Source organism: Bombus terrestris, chromosome 1 (assembly GCF_910591885.1).
Source record: "Bombus terrestris chromosome 1, iyBomTerr1.2, whole genome shotgun sequence".
Classification (NCBI taxonomy): Eukaryota; Metazoa; Arthropoda; class Insecta; order Hymenoptera; family Apidae; genus Bombus; species Bombus terrestris.
Genome location: NC_063269.1, coordinates 2,670,850 through 2,695,519, shown reverse-complemented (window position 1 = coordinate 2,695,519; position 24,670 = coordinate 2,670,850). Strand labels below are relative to the sequence as shown.

The following is a 24,670-nucleotide window of genomic DNA, read 5'->3' as shown; positions in this document are numbered from 1 at the left end:
TCGTAAAATGTAGATGGATGAGCGTGATCCATAAAAATTATAGTATATTGTATTGAAGTATATTCATCGATGTTGATCGAAAACTATGAACGATTAATGTATAGAATTCCATTAACGAACGAAGAAGATCAGAACGAAACATCGGATCAAATCGTTTATTTACAAGCAAATTTTTATTTTTACATTTTCTATGAAAAATTACAAATTCGTCTACCGAAAGAATAACATTAACGTAGATTTCCTATTAATGCTACTAAATATCGATGCCCTCCTTCTTCCTCGTTTACCACTTCCGGTGTGGACGAGCAACGTTCGAAATAGCCTGAACCTGACGTCATCGACCGATTATTTGCTCAGCAGGTAATAGTTTGTTTTCTCGAGTTGATAATCGGACTGTTTAGTGGTGTAATTCCTCGACTAGTTATGTAATTTATCGCGACTGAATTTATCGAGAACAAAATTTATGAACGCTTATTCACTGTGCTCGCTACTTGGAGTTTGCAAAGGTCTTGGTTGGGGATGAACGTGAGTTAAATCCTCCCGGTGGCGAAGGATACACGTGCAATGTGTATGGTTCCTTAAATTTTGTCCTGTAGCGTTCTATGTAAATGGTGGAAATGTGAGGTAATCGTAACGTAGGATTACGAAGACGATACTCGCGTGAAAAATATAAATCTCACGAGAAAAGAAAATTACGAAGAAAAGTATATCCGAGCATAAATTCCACTAAAACGTCTGCTGCGGTAGGTTAACGCTATAAGTAACTACGTTATAAACCATACAGTGATCTTCTAGATGCCTACTTGACATGTGCAAGTACATAAGATAGATGTCTTCAAGCAGCCAGTCAAGTGACTTTGATTCAACAGCAAACCGTTCCTCCTCCAGACTTTATTCCTTTACTGTTGTACATAGATACCTCTCTTCTTCCTAATACATCGTTCCCTTTCTTATTTATCTACAAACTAGTATTATAATTACTATTGCTATTATTAAAATCATTTCATTCTATCTTTATTCAAATTTTATTTTATTCGTCTTTATACTCAATCAAATCTACTCATAGAAAAACATGAGCAAAGCAAACAGCAATTATTCGCCGACTCGTCTTATTTAAATGCATAGATGCATAATATCGTAGAATGGAAACGACATCTATTTCAACGTCTGTGTCATCTCGTACCAATAGAATCGAATGCCAACGAAATATCAAATTCAAATTCACGTAGTGGAAGAAAAAATCATAGAGGAGGAGAAAAAATTGAAAGGAAACACGGGGCGCGGTGGCGGTTTAACGGCCGGAAGCTTCTTTCCATCCGGGAAGCAGTGAAATTTGTGCGGCAGGACGCCTCGCGTTGGAGGGTCTCTTTTCCGAATGAAGATGCATCGTCCTCAACGGGGTGCGCATCGGTGCGTCGAGTGTCGGCACACGATATCGAATATTCGAAATCAATATAAGTTACGGCAGGCTGCCGTTGCTATCCCCTCGATACAGCTACCGTGTACATCGCCGCTGCTGTCCCGTCTCACACCCACGTGTCCAAACTGTGCACGTAATGCGGTTTAATATAGACCGACCAATTGTATACGCTTGGTTTCGGCGAAGAGGCCGTGAGATTGTATCCCGAGACGACAGATGACAACGGATCGAGGGAAAACAAACGACAGGTTCACGTGCGAGGGCTCTACCCTTGGGCAGAGTCCGGAAATGGCGGCATTTTGGAGAATGAAAGAAACTGTGGGAATGTTTGTAATCTTTTAACGTTGGCACTACCGGACCAGATGTAATGGCTATAAATACACAAGTATCCGTGGTAATATTAATCTTTGCTTTTAACGAAACAGAAATATGATTGTACATATTTAATCTTCGATGCTAATTAATTATGAAAATGTATTTAGGTGTCTGTTAAAAATTGGTAATTCTGGCGTTCATGTTTATTTGTTCAGAATCTTAGAAACTCCGAATAAAGAAGATAGACAACTTATTAATAATTGATTTTTCTACGAGCAATGAAACTGTTATTTCTCGATATGTTTGTAATACGAATGAATCTAGTCGCATGAGCGTAATACGAATCTTTGTAGTATTAAGTTCATATTACTTATACGTATGATCTGTACCCTCTTCATTTTTTATATCGGTCTGCGATTTTAACCGATCGAAGGGTTTCTCTGCCGCAAGAAATTTGAGATTTAACGGAGCACGTTCTCCGTCACGACGAAGGAAATTGAAATCCTTTGGGGACATTCTAACCAGCAGAAACCACCGTTGCAACTTTGTCCTCGGGGACTACAATTTCCTTTAAACCCCAGTGGACCACGAGTTTCTTGCAATTTTTGGTAAAGTTAACCTTCAGGAATCAGAGTTTCATTGTGATCCTTTGCGACCATGGATTCTTCCTAATCCCCGGAGACCACTGTTGTTCCTGTAACGTTCGAATTCTGCTAGAAGCCGCCCTGGAACTGTCAAAATCTTGCCTGTCTCTGGGACTGCGAAAGGATCTGCAGGATCTTTGACTATCCAATTTGAAACCGGTCGCAACGAGTTCTTGGGAACTGAAGTTGACAGTGGCAGATTTCAGTATTACACAACTAGTTCCTTGTTTCGCGAATTTCTGACGACCTGACATCTCCAAAAGGGAATCGCCGAGGAAATTGATTAACCCGAGGCGCGTTACGTAGAAACGGGTCGTCTGTCTGTTAGCTTCGATAACTTATTCAAGATTCATTCGATGCCGCGTTCCGGTCGAGGAGACTCGACCGTAGATTCAATTTCGTGCAATTTCGCTGGAGAATCAGATCGCACCGATGCACCAGGGAATCCTCGATGCCTCGAATAAATGAATTTTCCAATTGTTGCGCGACACTACCCTTTGAGAATAAAACAAAAAATACAGCAAGAAATGGAGACGTACAGACCAGCTCACAATTATAAGGACACCTGCTGGTTTTGTACGGAACATCGTTGTTGATCCAAATTGTCGAGGAAACGATTAATTGGCTAGAATTTTGTGTTTTGTATAACCTAACGATCTGAGATATACGACGACAAATTGTGAAAATTATGTACTAGAATCTTTGAATAATATAATGAATTACTGATCGGTCCTTTGAGAAACCAAATCGATCAACTTAAACATTTAAGACATGACCGCTGTCCCTCACTGCCAAACTATCAGGCTCGAAATTAACTTAACCTACGTCTCAGCAAAGCTACACTAAAGATAGATACTAATTTAGGGTACATTATATGGCAGCCCTATTGGTAGCCTTTCGTATCAAAAAGTTTAAATTAAAACGAAACTGATACTCTAAACACATTGTTAAATCTATTTAGAAGTTTAATATTTAAAAGAATTAGATGGAGTAACTTTCAAGCTTTCCTTCAAAGTATAAAAGCGCGCATAATAGACTTAGTCTATGACGTTGCACGGCGCGACGTTCCCGACGGATGCAAACAATTTACTAACGTTGTTTGTCTCTGTTTTACTAACGTTGGTTGTCTCAGCTGCCAGTTAAAAGTAAGACTTGAACCTAAAACTTAGAAGCATCATGTATCATCATCGTGTATCTTCAAGGAAACGATTACACGAATTTTTACAAATTTAAAAGTAAGCATATGCTACGTAACGTCGATTTTTCTCGCGGAACGATTAGACAGATCATTGCGAAGATTATTGAAATTAATTAAATTAATTTAAGATGTACCCATTTGGTTGACCAAAAGACTCGGAAAAGAATTTTGGATGATCTGAAATGGACTATATTAAAATAGTTCTCAGCTTGATATCGTTTCTCAAATAGTAATACTCGGAAATGTTAATATGTATGTCGTATTACGAATAATAATTTATTACTAATATTGAAATTAATATTCTATTAGTTTTTTAATATCTCCGATAGTATCTCGAAATATTAATATCGTGAAAACGATATCAATTACCAGGATCGACCACGGGGGGAGGTGACCACGCTCGGATCCCATTATGTATTATAAATTAGTAATTCTATTTATCGATAAAATATCTGTTCTACGTTATAACAGATTTTGTTTGTTTTAATCTAATGCATAATTGAAAAGGAGGAATTGAATGGATCACGTAAAAGGTTCTTAAACCTTAAGCGGAATTTCTTAATTTTCCATTTGAAGATATTGAGAGTTGTAGTATATCTGATTCTAATATCACTCTATATCATTATCGAAATATAGCGTGCGAATTAGTATTATCTATTCGTAAAATATGCATCTATTCTTCGAGTGCAGTATTATATTTTATTATTATTAATTATAATTAATATCTAATTTATTAATGGAAATGAGATACAACACGTGGACGATTGTTGGGGACATTTAACGCATTATATTTGATTGTCAAATAATTTCATTAGTAATTATGATTTCGAAGCCGGAGAATGCTATAAATTATAGAAATAAAATTAGAAAATGGCTCTGCCGGGTTTATACACGAAGGTAGAGAAAGAGATACCTTTGAAATGTCTTTCAATAGCGATGTATTGAAAATTATTATTTAGTGAAGTGTGCGGTAGAACTCGTGAGAGTTATACTCGTATGTGAACGCAAATAGTCATATTTGAACAGCGAACTCATCAGCAATAGTACCAAACCATTCGACTTATCGATGGTAGCACGCACGGTTGGATGACTAAATCTCGTTGATTTGATTGCATTTGCTTTCTCAAATCTACGAACACGGTTTGATTCCATCCATAGTCATTCAATAGCTACGCATTGTATCGGCAATGATTTTATTTGAAGTAGTAAAATAAAAACTTATAGCCGTGTTTAAAATTTAAGAATAATATGAAATAGAAATAAAATATCGTTTGAAAGATGTCAAAGACTTAATATTAGATGAAAAGAAATAGATGACTAATTTAATTAGTACGAATTAATGGTACAGTTGTTTTAAATCAACGTTATATTTGTTATAAATTAGTAGTATCGTTATTGTTACTTAGTGGCATAATTGTTAAAAATTAATAATAAATTAACTCTTTAAATGATATAAATTAATGGCTTAAATTTTGTAAATTGCTAGCTCAGATAATATAAATGAATAGTTTAATTGTTACAAATTAATATTTATATTATCAAGACATAAGCGCGATCAAGCCAACTAACTACAATCGTCGCAGTGTTATAAATTGTAGAGAGCGTGAGAGACACTGATCTTTTTCAAAATTGCTACTTCAAAACGTGAGACACAAAGTCCCATTTTTAACGTCGCATTTGTCTCCTACCCTTAGTCAGTGCTAATATTTATGAACGGAGCTGTATCTAACCATTCGGTTCGATCGGTTAAGAAAAGGTTTTGCTTTTTATCGGCCGGAAAAAAATGTGAGTATGTATAACTAATTGAGAATTCTTTTTTCTTACAGGATCGAGCGCACACAAAAACGACGCGACAGGAAATGGAAGGCCGGCTCCCCTTTTGGCGGAACCCAGATACGGCGCCGCGCCCCAACCATACGGTAAGTATATCTCACCTCCCCTATACGCCTCCTCTCTTCGTTTCTTCTCTCTTTGATAGTCAAATTAAGCGAACTAATTGAGAAAACGGATGGGCCATCGAACGAGGCCGGCTACGTTCGATACTTTTTCATCCGGTTGCGCGCGAAAATGCTGACTTCGTATAATTGGTATAGTAGTAATCCTGGCAGAACTTTTCGAACTGTAATTTTCATTTTACTAGAGAACGAATAGCAATTGGTGAATAGTTCGTTATCGGAATTATTAGGCCAGAAAAATGTGTCGTAATGGTTATTTTTGCAAAGGTCGACGGGAGCGCGTTGAAAGTTTCATCATTTGTAGCGATTTTTATTGTGTTTTTCGCGAATCGAAAGTACAGCGATGCAGGAACGTGATAAAAAGCAATTTGAAACGAAACTCGTCGATTCCTTTTTTTGTTTTCTATCTCATTGGCGTAGATTGTTTCATAGCGAAATGTGAGAGTGCGGTGCACTTGAATGGTGCAAATCACATAATTCATGTCATCGATGGCAGATGGACGTGTTTCCGTTATGGTTTTCGCGAAAATTATTACCGCCATTCGTGACAGAGAGCGCAGGAATTTTGACAGAAAATCGATGATGTCATTGTAGCCGAGTTATGTCGCGATCAAGCCAAAGGAATCATAACCGCGAACGAAACCCAATCTCAGGAATCGCGAAGTTCGCTCGAAGAATGACGACCAATACGAGAACTTTCGATAACGAAGGAGCCTCGTGTTCAATGGCTCTAAATCTACCAGCGAAAATCGACTACCCTGCTCACATTGCTCGTCTATCGAATCATGTTTAAAATCGAATCGAAATGTTCGAGCTAAACCTCGAGTAAATGTGATATGAAATTCGATGTCGAACCATACTGTTCAAAATAAGTGGAGGACTTTGATTTTATATTCTTCCTTCAATGATCGTATTAAAGTCAGCTTTTATTAAAATATCATACGAATAGTATGTGAGTCTATCCTCGTTTTTATTTGATTGTTTATAACAGCGACTCTCTAATTGTTTTGACCAGTATATATAATTATATTTCTACAGTATTCTATAACAATACACATTTTGTAATTACTAGACTGCAGATGTTTATGTAAATCTATAATTTTACGAACACAACGAAAGGGATGAACCGGACGTATGCGTTCGACATTTCCATGTATGTATAACTATTCTGAAACTTCTTAGGTGAAAAAATAAAATCTCACGCATACATATTCTTATCCCTTTCTCTCCCATACTATCAATATTTTATACCTTTTTGCATATCGTATGCATTCTGTGTATTTGCTGCGCACTTTCGAGCTCTACAAACGCATAAACATCGACAGTCCGGTGATTAAATTATGATCGTATGGAATGTTCTAATTCTAACAAAATTGTCCCAAATTCTCACCGCGAAGACCAGCTTAAGCAGTCGAAGCGATGCAACGCGGCGTAAAAAGGTCGGTTTCCCTCGTTCATTTGATCGTCGACGCGTTAAACGAGCATTCAACGGGAACGATTAATATTTCCTCTTGCCGCGTGATTAATAGGGACGCAACAGTCGCTCGATTTCCATAATTAGCGTACCGTTGAACACGGAACACGTGAGAGCGAACGCGCGAGCACACGAACCGCGACACACCGCGTATAATACACGCGAAATGAAATCATCCAGTGCAGAAACAAAGGACAATCAAATATCCTCTCCTCTTCCCCCCGCTGCTTTTGTTCGTAGGATCCACGCCACAGGTAACTTTCCCCCCGGGTGCTGGTCATGATCGTTACGAGGAGAATTTCAATGGACCAGCAACGTATCCGGAGCCCTACGTTGAGCGTTACGGTATTAAGAGTGATTTTAGCGGTCGGGAACCCATACATCCTACGCCACCTCGGCCCGGTTACGTGCCCACCTTGGGACAGACGCCGCCATCGAGCACTCAGGGTTCCGTCATGATGGTTTACGGACTTCAGCCGGATAAAGTCAACACGGACAAGCTATTCAATTTGTTCTGCCTGTATGGTAACGTAACGAAGGTACGATCCGGTTTTCGTCTTAACCCACCGTAATGTTTTTCATTGTTAGACGACGATATCGGTTCAAGTTCGTTGATAGCGATCGGTTTTGGGGTTTGCAAATGGGGGAATATGCTTCGTAGTTGCTCATATCGTATTGGTAGCAACTAGAATAAATTCTTTGGTCAGTGGTATCGTAGACAATTAGATTTGAATTGGAACGTCTTCCTTGTTTGGAAAAAATTTGTATTAACGTTAATTTGTCTTTGATAGAATATTTAGAGCCGTAGAACGAGTAAATTTTTTGATTTGAACGGTGATTTAAATTCTAAAATCCAATAAATAGAGAAGAAGCTTGAACAAAAATATGCTCGTGATTTCGTAACAGGTGAAGTTCTTGAAGACGAAAGAAGGCTGCGCCATGATACAAATGGGCGACAATATAGCAGTGGAACGTTGTTTACAAAATCTGAACAACGTGACGATCGGTACAGACGGAAGGCTGCAGCTTGGCTTCTCGAAACAGGCTTTTCTTTCAGACGTCACTAACCCCTACATTTTGCCTGACAAGACAGCGAGCTTCAAAGATTTCACAGGAAGCAAGAATAACAGGTACAGCTAAACCATCGTATCTCCTGCAATATTCTAAACCATATTCCTTCTCTCCACAATCTCCTCTTCTCCTTCTCTTATTCTCGATTTTATCTTTTCATTGATTTTTCTCAACCAATAATTACTCGATCTTTTTTATTGAAACAAAAATTACCAGGCACACTTGTTTGTCCGTTGAGCAAATATTTGTCAAATGTGGCCATCGATTCGCTAAAGAACTTACCGCGATTCAAATCAATCTAGAGTCTTGTCGCGACGATGAATGAACGTTAACGAGAGAATCTCGATTCTATAGCAGTTAGAGGAACTGGGCGAGCATTTTGCGCGACCAACATGTTTCCTATGGAACGGAACAGCGGTGCAGTGCAATTAACGGCGCTCCTACTTCCGGAGATTTGAAGCTCCTCTTCTCCGATACGTTTAATATTTATTCGATGAGAGTTTAATTGCGACGGCTGATATTGAAATGTACATGTTTCGGGGCCTAGCATGTTTCGTTGATTGTAAAACTGCCGCTGGGAATATTAATTGCGAGTATCTCGCTTTAAAATACTAGAATTTAGTGGAAATTGCTTTCGATTCATCTGATCCATTGTGTTACACGATGCTGTCGTTTCCATGGGTAATAATCGTTCATTGTAATAAACAGGCAAACGATGTTTAAGTACGACAGATGTTTAATTACTCTGCTCTAATCGCAGTTGATGAAACTCATAAATTTATTAAATATAATGTCGCAACGAGCGTAACGTTGGATTAATAATCAAACGTGCGTTTTTCTTTTTCTTTTTGATTGCAGGTTCCTAAATCCAGCAATGGCCAATAAAAATAGAATACAGCCACCCTCGAAGATAGTCCATTTTTTCAACACACCCCCAGATTTAACCGAAGAAACCGTGCATCGTGTGTTCGTGGAACGCGGTATCGAGGCTCCAACGACAGTAAAACTGTTCCCCCTTAAATCGGAACGATCATCGTCCGGTCTTATCGAGTTCAGCAGCGTAGGAATCGCGGTAGCTGCGATCATGGAATGCAATCATACAGCATTGGAAAACAGCAGTAAGTACATACACGAACACCTTTAAAAAAGAACACGCTTTTTCCATTTAGATCCTATTCTCTTTAGAAGAAACCCTGTTAAATTCCTTTTTACAGAACACCAATCCTATCACACGCAAAATTTAATAAAAACGATCAATCACCAACCGCTGTTCGACCAATATTAACCAATTAAGATCGAATATCGCGTTAACGCAACGCTTCGTTCGCAATTCTCTTTCAAATTCCATTCTTTAACATCGTAACCGCAAAAAGGAAATCCACGCGTTCGTTTAATATTCGTTTTTCTCGCCTATATGGTAATTTTATAAAGTAAAATTTTATAAAGTACATAATTTAATAATCGTATAGAACAACGAAACTAATCGATTCCTATTCGACTGTTTGTTTTCCAGATGGCAAATTCCCATACATCATGAAACTGTGCTTCTCGTCGTCGCGCACCATACCAACGAGTTTCCCGCCGAGCAGCGGCAGTACGTCGACCAATTCCGCCGGTAATGGCCACGTCAAAATGCAGCAGGACTCGGAATAGAACGGCGAGGTCCAGGGCCAGCAGCGTCAACGTCAGCGCCAGCGTCCCTCTCTCGCCCTGCACCCGTTGTGTGCCCCGACGGGCACGGCCCTGCACCCAGCCGCAGCGATTACACTATCCCCGGTTTTACCGCCCGTGCCGCCTCCCTTGCCGCCCACCTGCGTCCTGATCGCCACCCCGACTCTATATCCTACCGTGCCACCGCCGCCACCGCCTCCGTTACCTACGTTCTGGCCGTACGGATGAGAGGAGCAGCGGGCCTACTCGCCGGACGAGGTAGCAATACGAGACAACAACCACGATAACGAAACCTCGTTCACCTATAAATTCCTCTCCTGCGCTGCTGCTGCTACAATTCTTCTTCTCCTACTCGTCGCGTGGTGACCACCTGGCAAAGATCAGACGCTGGTCACTGGAAGAATCGGTTCCGTTCGAGGGTCAGCGAGACGGAACTCGGCCTCGAGAATCGAGGAGAACAAATTAAGATAATCTGGCTCGAAAAAGTTTCTCACTGAAAAAGATGATCGCGGCGTCGGCGGGATCATCGTCGTCGACAGGGTGGAGCGTGGCACGAGTGGGCTGCACGAAAGTCATCGAGGATCGTCCGCATAACTGGATAAATGGAAATGTCGAGAAAGGCGAAACATCGAGAGGCAGCGATGTTCATCTTTCTTTTGCCTGTTGCTTTCTGCCCCTCTCGATCAATTTACACACTATGCTCTGTATGATCTTTACACCTTTTTTTTTGTTCGTTTTCTCTATAGTTTCCTTCTGTTTCTTTTCTCTATGCAGTTTATTTCGATTCCATTCTATTCTTCTTTCGTTTCTTCTTTCCTCCTTGCGTTGCTTTGGCGAGGTCCGGGTATACGTGCTTAGTCCGTAGCGCGGAGATCCCGAACGGTGTTTGGACACCGATTCTCCACGGTGTGCTACTAGTGTGTGTGTGTGTGTGTCAGTATTAACTCGAGACGAATCCTCTCGTCGTTGAAATTCATCGATGATCTAAACGAAGCAAGGAATATAACTTTCCTTTTTTTGGGAGAAGGGAAATAATTGGAAAAATACAGCAGAGGATTCGATTCGTCGCTTTCGCGGAAGCTTCTTTCCTTCTGTTAGACGCTAGGATCCCGAAGGATTGACTTGTATATATAGAGAGAATGGGCAAGACCCTGCGTCTAATAGGAGTATGCCATGGTGGCCACGGATTACATATCATGGGCTGGGGAAGCAAGACTAACAGGTTTCGTGGGCAACTGTCGAGAAATTGTCTTGTACTCGCGACTATTACTTGTTATCGTTGTTCGAAGAGATATTCGAAACCAAAAAAAAAAAGAAGAAAAGATTTGAAAAAATTGACAAACAAGAAGTGAAAAATCGACAGTTTCTCGCAAAACAGACAGACCATTAACACAATAGTCGCTTCTACGTTGATCCAGCGTGTATGACGTTGCACGTCATTCGTTTCACATTATTCGTTTTCGTAGCGCGTGTGCCGTTCTGATAAAAGGAAACAGAATTTGTGGCACATGTACGAGCTACTACAATATATCAGTTTTACGTGCAGATTTTAACCAGGCAAAATGAGAAAAAGAAAAATGAAACGAAAGAAGCAAGCGTAACGAAAAAGACACCTCCACGATCTCGAAGCCGAGTGCACCGTGTTCCTCGTTGACCATTTCTCATGGGATCCAATAAATCGGAGGTTCCTCATTGACCATTAGAAACTACACACAGGATATTGTTATCTGAGAGTGTTCAGAGGATCTGGATCAATCGTTCGTACGAGTAGGTCCGTCTAGGGGAAAGAAAAAAGCTGACACTACTCCGTCACGACGAACGAGATAAACAAACAGATATAAATAATAATAAAACAGTTACATTCGACTCGCGAGAATATACTTTTGCTATACGGCAAAGGAACGAGAGAAAGAAAAAGAAAAAAAAGTTAAGCAACTAAATAACTGGATAAGAAACGGGAAAGTCTCGCTATTCTTCGATTACTGATAGCTCTGTCTGTCGTTGTTTTATATACTCTGTACGTGTATATATCTATATTATATATTGATATCCATACATGCGCTTCGAACGAATATCTATTTATGTTTTCACATTGTTCAGATTTTATTTACAACGCTTGGAATTGTGCTCGAATAGAGAGAGAGAGGAAAAAGAGGAAGAAAGAAGAGAAAAAAAAAGGAAGTTCGGTGAAAAAGCGTTTGCTTTTCGCACGCAGAATCCCGGATTCTTCGGTCTCGCGATATCCGGTTGCATGTATTGCCGGAGATCGGTCGGAAAATAGGGTAGAAAAAAATGAAAAGAAAAAAGAACATGGAAAGATGGATGCTCGCAGTTCGTCTCGAATGCGGGTCGCTTTTTCTTTCCGTGTCGCACGAGGAAGCTTCTTGCGAGTCTCGGTTTTTGGAGAAGGGAAACGATTAAAGGAAAAATGGAAGAAAAATATGGGGGGAGGGGGGAAAGGATGGAAAGAGAGACGTTCGTATTTATCGATCGGAAGAATGGAAAATCGTTGATGTCTCCTGCTTCCTCGACGATAAGCGAGATAAGGATGGAATTGCGGAGGAGAAAAGAACGAGAAACCGAAAGTCCGCCCGAGCTGTAGTGTTCAGGTTGCGACGTCGACTCGATACCAGTGCACTGCTATAGAAAGAGGGAAACGTTAAAAGAAAGCAGAAAAAAAATACAGAGCTAGGAAGAGAAAGAGAGGAAAGCCAAACGACCGAAGGTTATATTCTCTTCAAACGCTCGTACACTATTGATCAGATCGCGGACTGTGAATTGAATTTTATATGAATACAATGAAGTCGACGACACACAATATATATTAGTGGTCCCACGGCAATATTTTGTCGGGCCGGGGGGCGTTTTTATAAGAAAGGTTTTAGATCTCCGATTTAAGAAATAAAACAAAAAAAAGTGCATAAAAAAAATGCGAAAAAAAGCGTAAGGTTAAAGCAAAATAATAATAATAATAATAATACAAGTACATATAAAGGTAATAAGTTGTGTTTTTTTTCGAAGTGAACCAAATGATTACTCTAAATAAATGTAAAAAAAAAAAACAACAACAACAAAAAACAAAAAATGACGATAGAGACTTGACTCGGCCATACGTAACGTAAGATAATAAGAAATAAAACAAAACACAAATAAACAAGTGGGGAAAGAAAAAGGGCTAAACATGTTGGTTTACCCCTCTTTTTAAAGGGATGCGTGGGAGAGAGCGAGAGAGAGGGAGAGAGAGCGAGAGAAAGAAGTAGCCGCCATTTTTTGTCCATTGATCGTGAGAGAGAGAGAGACCTAATTTACGCAAAGAAAAAAAAGAAAAAAAAGAAAATATATAATAACGAGAATTATAAACTTAAATAAGGGAATTAAGGAAAAAAAAAGGTGTTTATATTCGAGGCAATATTTGTTACAATACAACTAGAGGATAAGTTGTATATCGTTTTAAGAGGCTCAGTACACAAAAGCGAGGATCGAGACTATTGAGTGTCGAGATAAACGAGAAGAAGAATGCGAGGCAAGGATTACAATAAAGTAAATTTAGAAAACGAGAGTTTCTCGTTTGAAAAATTGGAAATGATTGCTTATCAATCGTAGAGTGATACGTATAGGTGTATATCGACGCAAGAGAGAGAGAGAGAGAGAGAGAGAGTGTGTGTCTGTGTGTGTGTGTGTGAGTGAGGGAGAGAGAGATAATGAGAGTGAAAGAGAGAAAAAGATAAAAAGAGAGTGACAAAGGTACTAAGCTAGAAAAATTAAGAAAAACGAAATGAGAAAACAAAGAATAATTTAAGCAAACAAACAAAGAAGATGCACTATAATTAAAACGATGTGCTTGATGATCGTTGCGTTGACGACAGCGATCGTTCGTTTAGCGTTTCTCGATTCCTGTTCACGATAAATGTTGTATTCTGTTTCACGATTTACAGACGTTATATTTCATTCTCATTCGTCTTGCTTTTTAAGCGGCCACGTGTCGAAGAACTATAAAATTGTTTTTACATCACATACTCGTACTTTTTATTATGAATTATAGTGAAATCGTTATTGTTATTGCTACTATTATTTTCATTACGAATAGCAATAACAGCAGCAATAATAATAATGGTTTTACTATAATTTTCTCTCTCTCTCTCCTCTTCGTCTCTCTTTCTATTGTGTAATTATATATACATATAGGATTACAAAGAAATTAGGTTTTATGATAGAGAGTAAACAGTCGCATCGCTATTTTATCCGACGATGAAAAATATTTGGGAATTTTTGTTTTAAAATAGTGAGCAGGACCTAACGCGTAAGATAAAGGGGAGAATGAAAAAAAGAAATAGATTTAAGACACTAGGACTTGTAATCATATCATAACATTTTGTAGATATATGTATATATATTATACACACAACATACGCAACACACGCATATATATATAATACATATATAAATATTAAATGTGATTTGCGGAGCATGGCATATTTAAATCAAGAGTGTATCGTTTTATAAATTCGTATGCCGATATGTAACAAACTATTAGAAAAATTTGTGTCGTTACGTCCAACGTAAGATCCGATTTTATTTTCTGTTTGTTCGATAAGAAAAACCGAAGAGTAATTCTTCAAGTATGAATCTATATGCAAACACGTTTGACTTTCTTATTTCTCTCTCTTAATTTTTCTACCTCCTCCTTTCTTCACGTTTTTTTAAGTACCAATAACGTTTGTTCGTCTTCTCAAACTTTGCTCGAGCGATACGTTATCCTCTTACGATGTAGAAAGTTATTAAAAGCTTTTAAATGAACCGAGTTGTATGAGGAACACTTTGAGAAGGAACAAATAAAATAAAGCGAAACATAAAGTACCGGATGCACCTTCGCTTTTAAGGAATTGCGTGTTAGACACGTCGTCTCGTTTCGACGAAAAAGAATAATAGCTCGGCCGAACGATACCCTCCTGATGCGAATTCCACTCCGGTGTGATGTACTTTAGGTACACAGTTTTGCGAGAGTGAAAACCCATTAAGACAGATGAAAAAATGGTTGAATCTAAGGAGCAAAAAAAAAAAAAATCAGTACATAAGTAAAATATAAAAAAGCGTATTGTATTTGAGAGGTCAAGCACGCATGCCAGACTGTCGCTTATTTTCTGACACTTTACCTGTACATGATGAGCGTGTGTGGTAAAGTAAATTTTACGCTAGTATACATGTTTAACAACGAACACTTGATAAAAAAAAAAAATGGGAAAAAACAAAAAAAAAAAACAATGAAAGAAACCACACATTTTCCCCGTGCTGTGTATTTATATGTGCAACACTGGACAAAAGCAAAGAACTAAGCAAGCAACAACCTTTCAGAGTAATATTCCCTCGCGATGTCTCCCTATATTTTTTTTTCTTTTCGTTTTCTGTTCTTCTCTTCATACGTTTCGCGACGAACGGAAGGTTCACTCTGCTATCAACTACTACTACTACTAATATTACTACTACTACCACTACTACTACTACTATTATTATCATTAGCACTTTACATTTAGCTCTTCCTGCCGTCGTGCGTTATATTCTTCATCGATTAGACCGAATGGCTCCTAAATTGTACCTCGTAGGAACGCGTGTGCACCTAATTCTAGACACGACGACGATCCTCCGGTTATACGATCGTGAGCCGGGCATCCGTGTAAAAAACTTTAATACAGAATGGCCGTGTATAGCAGCGCGTATCGGAACGTGCGTGCTTTAGAAAGTGGATACACGTACACGCGGAGAATACTCCGTAAAACGCAAACAAAGCTAAAAAATCGCGACTACTATCTCGTTCGAAGCGTGTTAGGAGGCGAAACAACAGTTTGTAAAGCGGTAGTTGCTTGTCTGTTCGAAGACGTTGCGCCTAGATCGACCGACGGCGGAAGGGTTAAATTTAAAGACACACACAGAGTTTTGAACGATCGCTGTGCTGTTCCATCGGAGGACGACGAGCTTCCACGAGCGAAGGATTTTTCCCAGTCCTTCGTTCTTTTCTTCGATCTTTCTCTTCGGAGGCTCGACGAAAAATATAAAAGACGCGCCGCGATCGCGTTCCGGACGACGAGGCAATTGCGCAGAACGCGCCGTGAAACGTTAGCGATCGTATTCTTTCGACTCGGCTTGTACATAGCTTCTTAATAACTTCGCTCTGTCTGTGAACGCTCGCTCGTGTGACAAAAATGAAACAGAAAAAGAAAAAACACGTAGCACGCAGCAATTTGCCGGTAAACGATATCGTCTCGTTTCTTCGAATGAGTGAACACGGAAATGACAAAAGTGTACAAAAATGGAGAGAAAGAGCGCGCCATCCGGAATCCAGATCGTGTGTGTATATTATAAATATAAGAGAAATATATATATATATATATATACATACATATATATATATCTGTGTGTGTGCGTGCGTACATGTGTGTGTTCGTCCTCCGACGATGAATATTCCCGTTGGAACAGAGAGAGATTCTTCTGTATGTACAAAAAAATCAAATTATAATTGTAGCTTGTAGAGAGTCTGTAACGATACAGTATTTCAGATAGCGTCTAAATAGCACTGTGTAAAACATACACACAAATACACACATACACACACCGACGATAAGAGATAAAGCAAAATTAAAATATACACTCGAAAGTTTAAGGGAAAAAAAAGGAAGAAAAAAAAAATTGAAAAAAAGAACAATATGAAATTTACGAGGTTGTAAAGCGAGAGAGAGAGAGAGAGAGAGAGGGAGAGAGTGAGAGTATAAAGTCATCTGTGTCGATGATTAATTATCGACAGAGGGAGAGAGAGAGAGAAAGAGAGAGTGTGCGTATGAGAAAAAATAAGAGATGAAAGAAGGATAGAAAGAAAATGATAAACACGTTCGGTTTTGAGTCTTAAAACACGAAAATACATATCCCATCTGTATGTATATATTTGCAGCTCGCATGAGAATTTCAATTATATATCGATGATTGAGTGTGTAATTATGATTGATTAGTATTATCGCGATGACGACGACGACGATGATGATTACGATGATGATGGTGATGACGACGATGATTATTACTATTATTATTATTATTATTATTATTATTATTACCATTATTATTATGATTATTATTAATTATTATTATAATTAATTAATTATTATTTATAGTTCCAATTTTGTGAAAATTGGAACGAATTAAGTAATGTTACGACGATCGATATTGCGTTTAAAAGCGTTAGGTTTAATGTTTGTAGTTAGGTAATGTTAGGTAGATTGGAGAGTAGGTACATATCGTTAATATTGTTATTGATTAATAGTATTGCGAAAAAAGGTATTACTGCCGGGTGCGCTTTGATTTCTTTTGTTCGCAAGAAGGCTCGTTGCTCTCGTTCGTTGCGATATCCGAGCGACGCGGCGACGCGAGATCCTTTCGACCATTTTACTGTTTTCAAATATTAATGTTGCATCGCTGAACGAAAACGAAAGCGAAGGGGGGAAAAATAAAAATGACACTCGTACGCATTTGCGGCCACGACAGAAATGAAAAGGAATAAAATAATAAAAAAACAAGAGAAAGAACAAGTACCTGTGCTAACGTCGATATCTCGAATAAGTCTCAAAGCGGTCGCTCCGATCTCGCGACTTACCACGTTTCAAGTAATTATATTTTTATGCAATTAATCGGATGCATTGATGCCTGCAGGTACTCGAAGCGTGCCTGAGAAGAATTCCAATAACAAGAAAAAAACACGAGTATGATGTTCCCTAAACGTTTTCCTCTCTGTTTCTTTTTTTATTTCTTACGATATCCAGTGTTTGTTTAAGCCACTGTAAACAACGTTTGAAACATCGTTGCCCGAGGTTTCTTTCCGGATATACTCGATGGAAGCAGCTTCGAGTGCCATAAAGCATCAAGCAATCGCGCGTTCTTTCTCGCTGCAACACCGGAAACCGCTCTGGGCCAAACAAAATAAACCAAAGCGCAGTAACCTTTTTAGCGATCCCTCCTTCCCCTCTAAGTATTACCAAGTAACATATACCTGCCCCACATATCAGAATCTTACGTATCCCAAAAGCACTACCATACGCCATATCAATGTTTCGAAACGTTTAATCCTAGAAACGTGTCCTTTTCAACAATGATACGCGTTTCTTTCCCCCTTCCCCCCCTTATCCCTTTTTGTCTCTATTTCGGCGTCTCGTTTATACACGCTGTGAAAATTTTAGGCTATACATACCAAATTTATCCCTTTTCTCCCTTTGAAAAAGAGATCAAAGGAAACAAAATCATTCCCTCCCCTCTCCTATCCTTCTTCATCGTTCCTTTTCATTTCCTCCTCCCAAACTAAAGAAAAAAAAAGAACATAATCCACCTCGTTATTGTACATCTGAGCCAAGAAGGGTCTCTATGCTCTGTCTTCCCATCGCTGCGTCAAAAGACAAACTAGATTGTAATAAGAATTTGTTGACACTGTATACATTATTATACATTGATTGTACACGCATCAGCAACATCACACACTCGAAATACTCGACATCGGTACACGTATTATACATTCACCAAACACTCACCATCGCACGTCATTGAACATACACCAAGACCAACACACGACAACCAGGCACTGCGTCAAGATAGCCGAAGATGGATAGGTAATGCTATTCTTCGTTGAACGAGGTTTCGTTTCGCCACACGGAGACATTGGATCGTCACGATTTCGGGATCGATACGGAGGGGAAAGATGGCGCCATGCTCCTCAAAGTTGACGATCTTCGAGTATGGAGATCAGAATATTTTAACTTTAATCTCGTGATTAATTTAATCGATTAATTATCAATTTTTCAACCTTCCAGAAAAAATTTTAGCGTCAACGTGTTTGAATTTTAAGTCATTTAGAAATGTGATTTCTAAATCTAGCGTAAAGTTGAAATTTTAACGTTGTTGAAAACTTATAGCGATCAACCTTGTTTTATATATATAATTTCCAACTTTTATCAATGTTGAAACAGATCGCGAAGCGAGAAAATGTCGAAAAATCGCAGCTACAGCGATCTACAGTGATTGCAAAACGACCTTGTTTTATAAGTCTCGATACTCGGGATACGAGCATTAACCATCCATAATTAGTCTGTGATGTCGCAGCGCACGTTCATTCGAGACATTAGAAAATTAAGAAAGAAAAACATCAGATACGACACATAGAAGCGATCGTAGATATTCAAACACACATCGAACGAAGAGGTGACACATTCACACAACGGCGAAGAGACAGGAGACACAGACAGACAGACACACTCCAATATATGATTACTCTTTAAACGAAAACAAAAGGATAAAAAAAACATAATAATAATAATTAATGATGTAATGTGTATATTAATACTTGTATGTCGTACGCTCTAATGTTGTTTGAAGAGTTATTTGCGAGTCAATTATCTGTGCCTAGCAGCCCTGTGCACCCTATCAAATGTACCACCGTTCAGATGAAAAATTAAAAATAATAATGGGAAAAAAAGTAAAGAAAGATGCTGATTGAACCAAAAAAAAAAAATAAAATAATAATGATAATAAACAAACAAGCATTAAACGAAAACAACAAACAATTAAAGAAAAATACGAAACGAACGAAAGCTAAAACACTCACATACACACGCACGAGCGCGTACACACACACACACACACACACACACACATACACCCAAGCACGCAAAGGAAACAGCATATATATTACTATAGATATACATAGTTTCGAGCAGGAAATAATTCATTCGATATACACGCACGTGTGTTTCTCGCGACGACAACAGTAACAAAGTTAAAGATATACAGCAACAATAACCACAACATACTAAACAAGAAAGCCAATGAAACAGTGAAACAGAACGAAACAACAACAGAAAAAAATGATACATACGGAAATGAAGGATGATTCAAAAATAAAAAAAACAAAAAAACAAAACTTGCACCCTGTATACATAGTTCGCACAATGATCTGTTCCTATTTTGGAATCAGTTTTTTCGGATTTGCCAAGAATGTATTATCTACAGATTCTATATGAAAGAAAAAAAGAAATGAAAATATATATAGAAAAACTGATTATGAAATATAAATAATTGAAATCCCATTAGTTCTGGAATTGTTACCCTTTTCGACCGAATTTTCCGTCGTCGTGTGTGCCAGCCGCGTCGTTCCCCACACTCGTATACATATAGAAATAAACGAACAAAACGAAGAATAAATAGAATCGTAGAAAAAGCAAAGCGGGAGAACCAACGGAAAATATAAAAATGGAATTAATATAACAGCCGCAGAGAGATAGAGAGAGAGAGAGAGAGAGGAGGGTGAGAATAAACAAAATCGTAAAAAAAGAAACTAAACAATAAAAACATACATCGTTCGTGATTCGCTTTTCAAAGCTATATAGCAGCTTAATTGGAACACGAGGTAGTATCCTCTTCGTTTCGTGCAATCCTGTAGTAATTCATCTCAATCATCCAGCTCGAGGTCCACTAGAACGGTTGTTACTAATCGTAGACGAGGAAATCACGAGACCAAAAACTAAGGTATAAAAAGTAAAAAGTAAGGTAAAATAAAAGTAGCACAGAGATAATTATTAGAATCGAAGAAAATATTTAAAAGAAGTTAGAAATGGGTAGAGACACGCGCGAGGATGTGACAGCTCGTTTCTAGTGGCACTTTTCGGCGACATCGTACCCGCGATTTTCACGCGACACAGAGCTCCTACTTCAGGCTAGCACTTTGTAAGACGTTCGTTAAAGCAAATAGTAGCGCATCATGATACGCGAGGCCCTCGAGGAACGACCAGACGATTTTTCCTTAGGTTCAAATGGCAAACACGGAAGAGAATATCGTGGCACGAACTACTGGCGGAATGAACCAGGCGACAAACGCGATTTTTAGCGTTTTTCGATCCTGTTTCATCGCCGCCTGTATTTAGCAAAATATTAAAAAAACAAAAACAAAATCGCGTTGAAACTTGAATAAAACGTACACTCGCCAACAAAAAGAATACACATGTATAAAGTAAAAGAAACTGAACCAAACAAAAATGCAAGCGAAATAGCAAAACGAATAATAAGGAAGAACGAGATAAAAAAAATCATTTAAATACGTAGACCGTCACACACTGAACACAACAGCACAACCACCCACGATCCACGCACATTCATGTTTATATACGATTATTATGTATGTGTATGTGTATAAAAAGATCACCGACAGTCTGACTCATTCATTCATTTCTTTATGCGAACATCTCGCCAACCAATCCACTGAATTCGACGCTCACACACCACGGTCCTAGAGGTATGTGGGACGCTTGTACACGTGTGTCTATAATTGAGAAACAGGCAAAAAAAAAAAAAGAAAAGAAAAGAAAACAGAAAAAAATACACGCGAGAATTCGATGCCTGCTTCGAGCTCTCTGTTCACGAAGACCGCTTTTCACAATCCGCTGTCGAAATCACCCCTATTAACGTTTGTCTTCTGCTGTTCTTCTTGTCGGATGTAAGTTTGAAAGGATACGTTTCGAACGAGACGCGTATTTAAGGAAATCATTCTAAATTGTAGATACTCGTTGGTGAATTTCTCGCGTACGCTGTTCATTCTATTTCAATCGTACGCGAGAGATTCGTCGATCGGACGGTTTTAGGATGGTCGGACGATACGAGAGAGGAGTAATCGACGAGGAAAACCGGGAATACGGACTGTGGTATGTCGTTCGCGAGCGGGCGAAAAGAAGGCGGAGGAAACGTGGACAGAGACGTGAAAAGCAGCTGGAACGAATCGGTTGATGTTTGTAGAAGCGACAGGTTGCAAGGGACACGATAAAAAGGCAGTGAAACGAACGACGAGTTACAGGAAATACATGAAAGAAAAATAGAAAAGAAATGAATATTTGGGAGAGAACAACATAGGTACGAAAGGAACATCGAGCACAGAGGAATAATAATTACACGTTGAGAGAAAGAGAGAGAGAGGAAGAATGTGAGAGTGGGAGAGAAAGGGAGAGAGAGAAAGAAGAATGAAAGGTATGTTGAAAAAAGAAAAAAGAAAGAATAATGAAAAGAGCACACTCACTGAGCGCCGCTAGTAAAAGACATGGTAGGCTATTATTATCGCTAAATAGTCGCTAGCCGATAGTGATGTAGTTTACCCTTTAGAGTTATTTTAAGTTCTTAATTATAATATGATTACTATTAAATTTATTATCGTATCACATTACACACTGTAACACTTCTATTATATAATAACAAGAAATATTTACCTGTGCATATTGACATATTAATGGAGTCACATCATTAAAACATATACTACTCAATATATTCAGCGTCAGCGACTCGATTCATTGACACCCACACCATATACCATGCATATTATATGCATATATGTGTATATATATATATATATATATATATATATATATATACCTTTATTACTCAAAGATACAATAATTTTAATCCTTCCAAGATTTGCAAATGATACCGTGTGTCAACCATCGCCATCTCCGGTTCACGACCATGGTTTGTTAATTTCTGTTTTCGATCCTCGTTTATTGTAAGTTATTGTTTACTTTTTTATGGTTGACGAATGGAATCGATCGTTTCGAGAACGACCTGATTTTCCACCGAGATCTACCCGATAAACAATCTGTTTTGTTCCTACTTCTTTGTACTAGATTTATATTTAAGAAATGAACAGAAATTACTTGCAAATTGTTATTTGTTTAGTGACATAGTTACGCGAGTAATCGATTAACTTTTGATTTTTATTCCGTTTTCAAAACGACCGATTCGATCGTGTTGTACTTCGCGATTCGTAGATACTTTTTATCATTTCCGAGCAATTGTCGAAACAGATAATATTAAGTTTTAAATGTGAAAGTTTTACATAATATACTATGTATCTAGTTGGAATTGAATTTGGAAGTTTAAATTATCACGAAAATATCGTTTGAAGCGAAATGTATAAAACAACGAATCTATCGAGAAAATTTCGTTCCTATTCGTTCCGTCGATCGTCATATATTTTGCGAGCAAATATTTTTTTTTAATTTATCGTACGTCTGTTACAACCGGATATGCAAATGTCATTGTTTCGTTACGAAATTTCATCGAACGAATACTTTCCATCGTCAAGTATAAATATTTAACTTGTCATTTACGAATACAACTTTTAGTTCTATTTTATTCCCACGATTTCCCATATGAGACGACAACAAGAGGAAACGTGAAAATCCTTCAAAGATATTCCTTGCTAATCCGTAAAACAGCCAAGAAAATAAATATTTCCGAATGAAACCCAAACAGATTAATTCTCGACATTTTCGTTTGAGAATTTCAACACTGAATTACGCTATCGTTGTCACATAATCACCACCAGCTCGCAGACAAAGGAATACAATGCAACGCGCCTCACATAATTCCAACTGTTCTATTTTTCGTTGACAATTCCCCAAGGCGAGGGTAAAGTGGTGCAAAGTCGTGGAAACAACATTGTGTTTCAATATTCACGTAATATCATTGCGCAAACGCCACGATAAGATGACTCGTGCAATTCCCCAGTGGAAATACACGACAAATCCGAACACTTTATTGCTTAAAACGTTGCCACAAATTACATCGAATTTCCATACGATCGCGTGTGACTTCCCGTGTACGGTGTTGGTCGAAACAAATTACAAATTCATCAAATGCTTAAAGAAAAATGTTCTTTAATCCGATTATGCTTTCTTTCTTACGAATATTACTTTCCAAATTGCTTCAACAAAACGTATTTAATTTTAATCGAGTTTAAAGTTATTAAGAGGAAACTTAATCCAAAATTTAATCCTTTATTTAACCATCAACTGGCATTGTTATAAATGATCGTAAAAGTTTGAATTGTATTATCTAATTAGAAGCATCCGAATGAAATTGGAGCATCTAATTTCAATTCGTATCCTATATTTTACACGATAAATGACATTAATGATCTTTAGTAAAACATAGCGTATGAACTAGAACGAAATGAACTTCAAAACCGAGTAATCTAGCGCAAACAGTTACAGGTCATTCACGAGCCAACGACACCGATCCACGGTTTATCATAGACGGTCTTATTAAAAAATTATACCATACAAATATATGTATTGTTTGGTTAAAACCATCAAATTCTCCTAACACGATACACGATCACTTTATTTTTCCTTTCTTTGTCTTCTTTTTTTTTTTTTTTTTTTTTTGAACTGATTTCACACCAAGTCACATCGATTCGACCATTCGACCATCTATCAACATGATAAGCATTTGCACGTTAAGGGTGACAAACTGCGAGCGTATCTATCACGATGTAACGCGTAAAACGTTGTAAGAAACTAGACTGGGCCGGTTGAGTCCTTCGATAAAACGAAAATAACGGGATCTTGATAAGGACTGCTTGAAATAGAGCTGCTTGTGCATGCAATCGATTCGCGCGAGCTTTTATTAGTAGTTTATTCGCTAGATCTTGGCCGCAAGCATGCGCACGTTTTCAACAGTCGGCCGTTATGTGTCTTGTTTTCTTCTGCCGCACGAAAATCAACCACCGAGCATCCATCCACCGATGTTCTCGTTTCCACGTTTTACATTGTCGCATGCAGTGATTACGCACGGTTTTCCATTGGAAATTGTTTAATATTCGAAAGAACCAGTCCGATTCTGTGGTGTTACGACCAGAAGATCCACTTTGCGCGCCTGGTTTCGTATGGAAATATCCTATCGAGTTTATGTTAATGGAACGGTCCTTGAGGAAAAAGTATAAAACATCTCCATCCTTCGGATAATCTGCAACGAAACTTTCCAAACAAACGATTTGCAATTTGAAAGTTGAGAGCCGAGAATATTGGAAGTTAAAATTCCAACTTTTTGAATTTTTCACGTAGAGTTTCTGTTCTG

General features: G+C 38.3%; 1 protein-coding gene across 2 annotated transcripts in view; it reads left to right on the top strand.

Moving 5' to 3' along the window:
- LOC100647365 (heterogeneous nuclear ribonucleoprotein L) overlaps positions 1–22,081 on the top strand; it is a 165,328-nt gene extending 143,247 nt beyond the window's left edge. For both annotated transcript variants that reach the window (XM_003392932.4, XM_012320619.3), the window contains exons 7-11: positions 5,404–5,496; positions 7,247–7,545; positions 7,913–8,136; positions 8,936–9,195; positions 9,591–22,081. In XM_003392932.4, the coding sequence (XP_003392980.1) occupies positions 5,404–5,496; positions 7,247–7,545; positions 7,913–8,136; positions 8,936–9,195; positions 9,591–9,730 (1,016 nt within the window). In that variant the 3' untranslated portion in view covers positions 9,731–22,081. The remainder of the gene's footprint in view (positions 1–5,403; positions 5,497–7,246; positions 7,546–7,912; positions 8,137–8,935; positions 9,196–9,590) is intronic.
- The last annotated feature ends 2,589 nt before the right edge of the window (positions 22,082–24,670 follow it).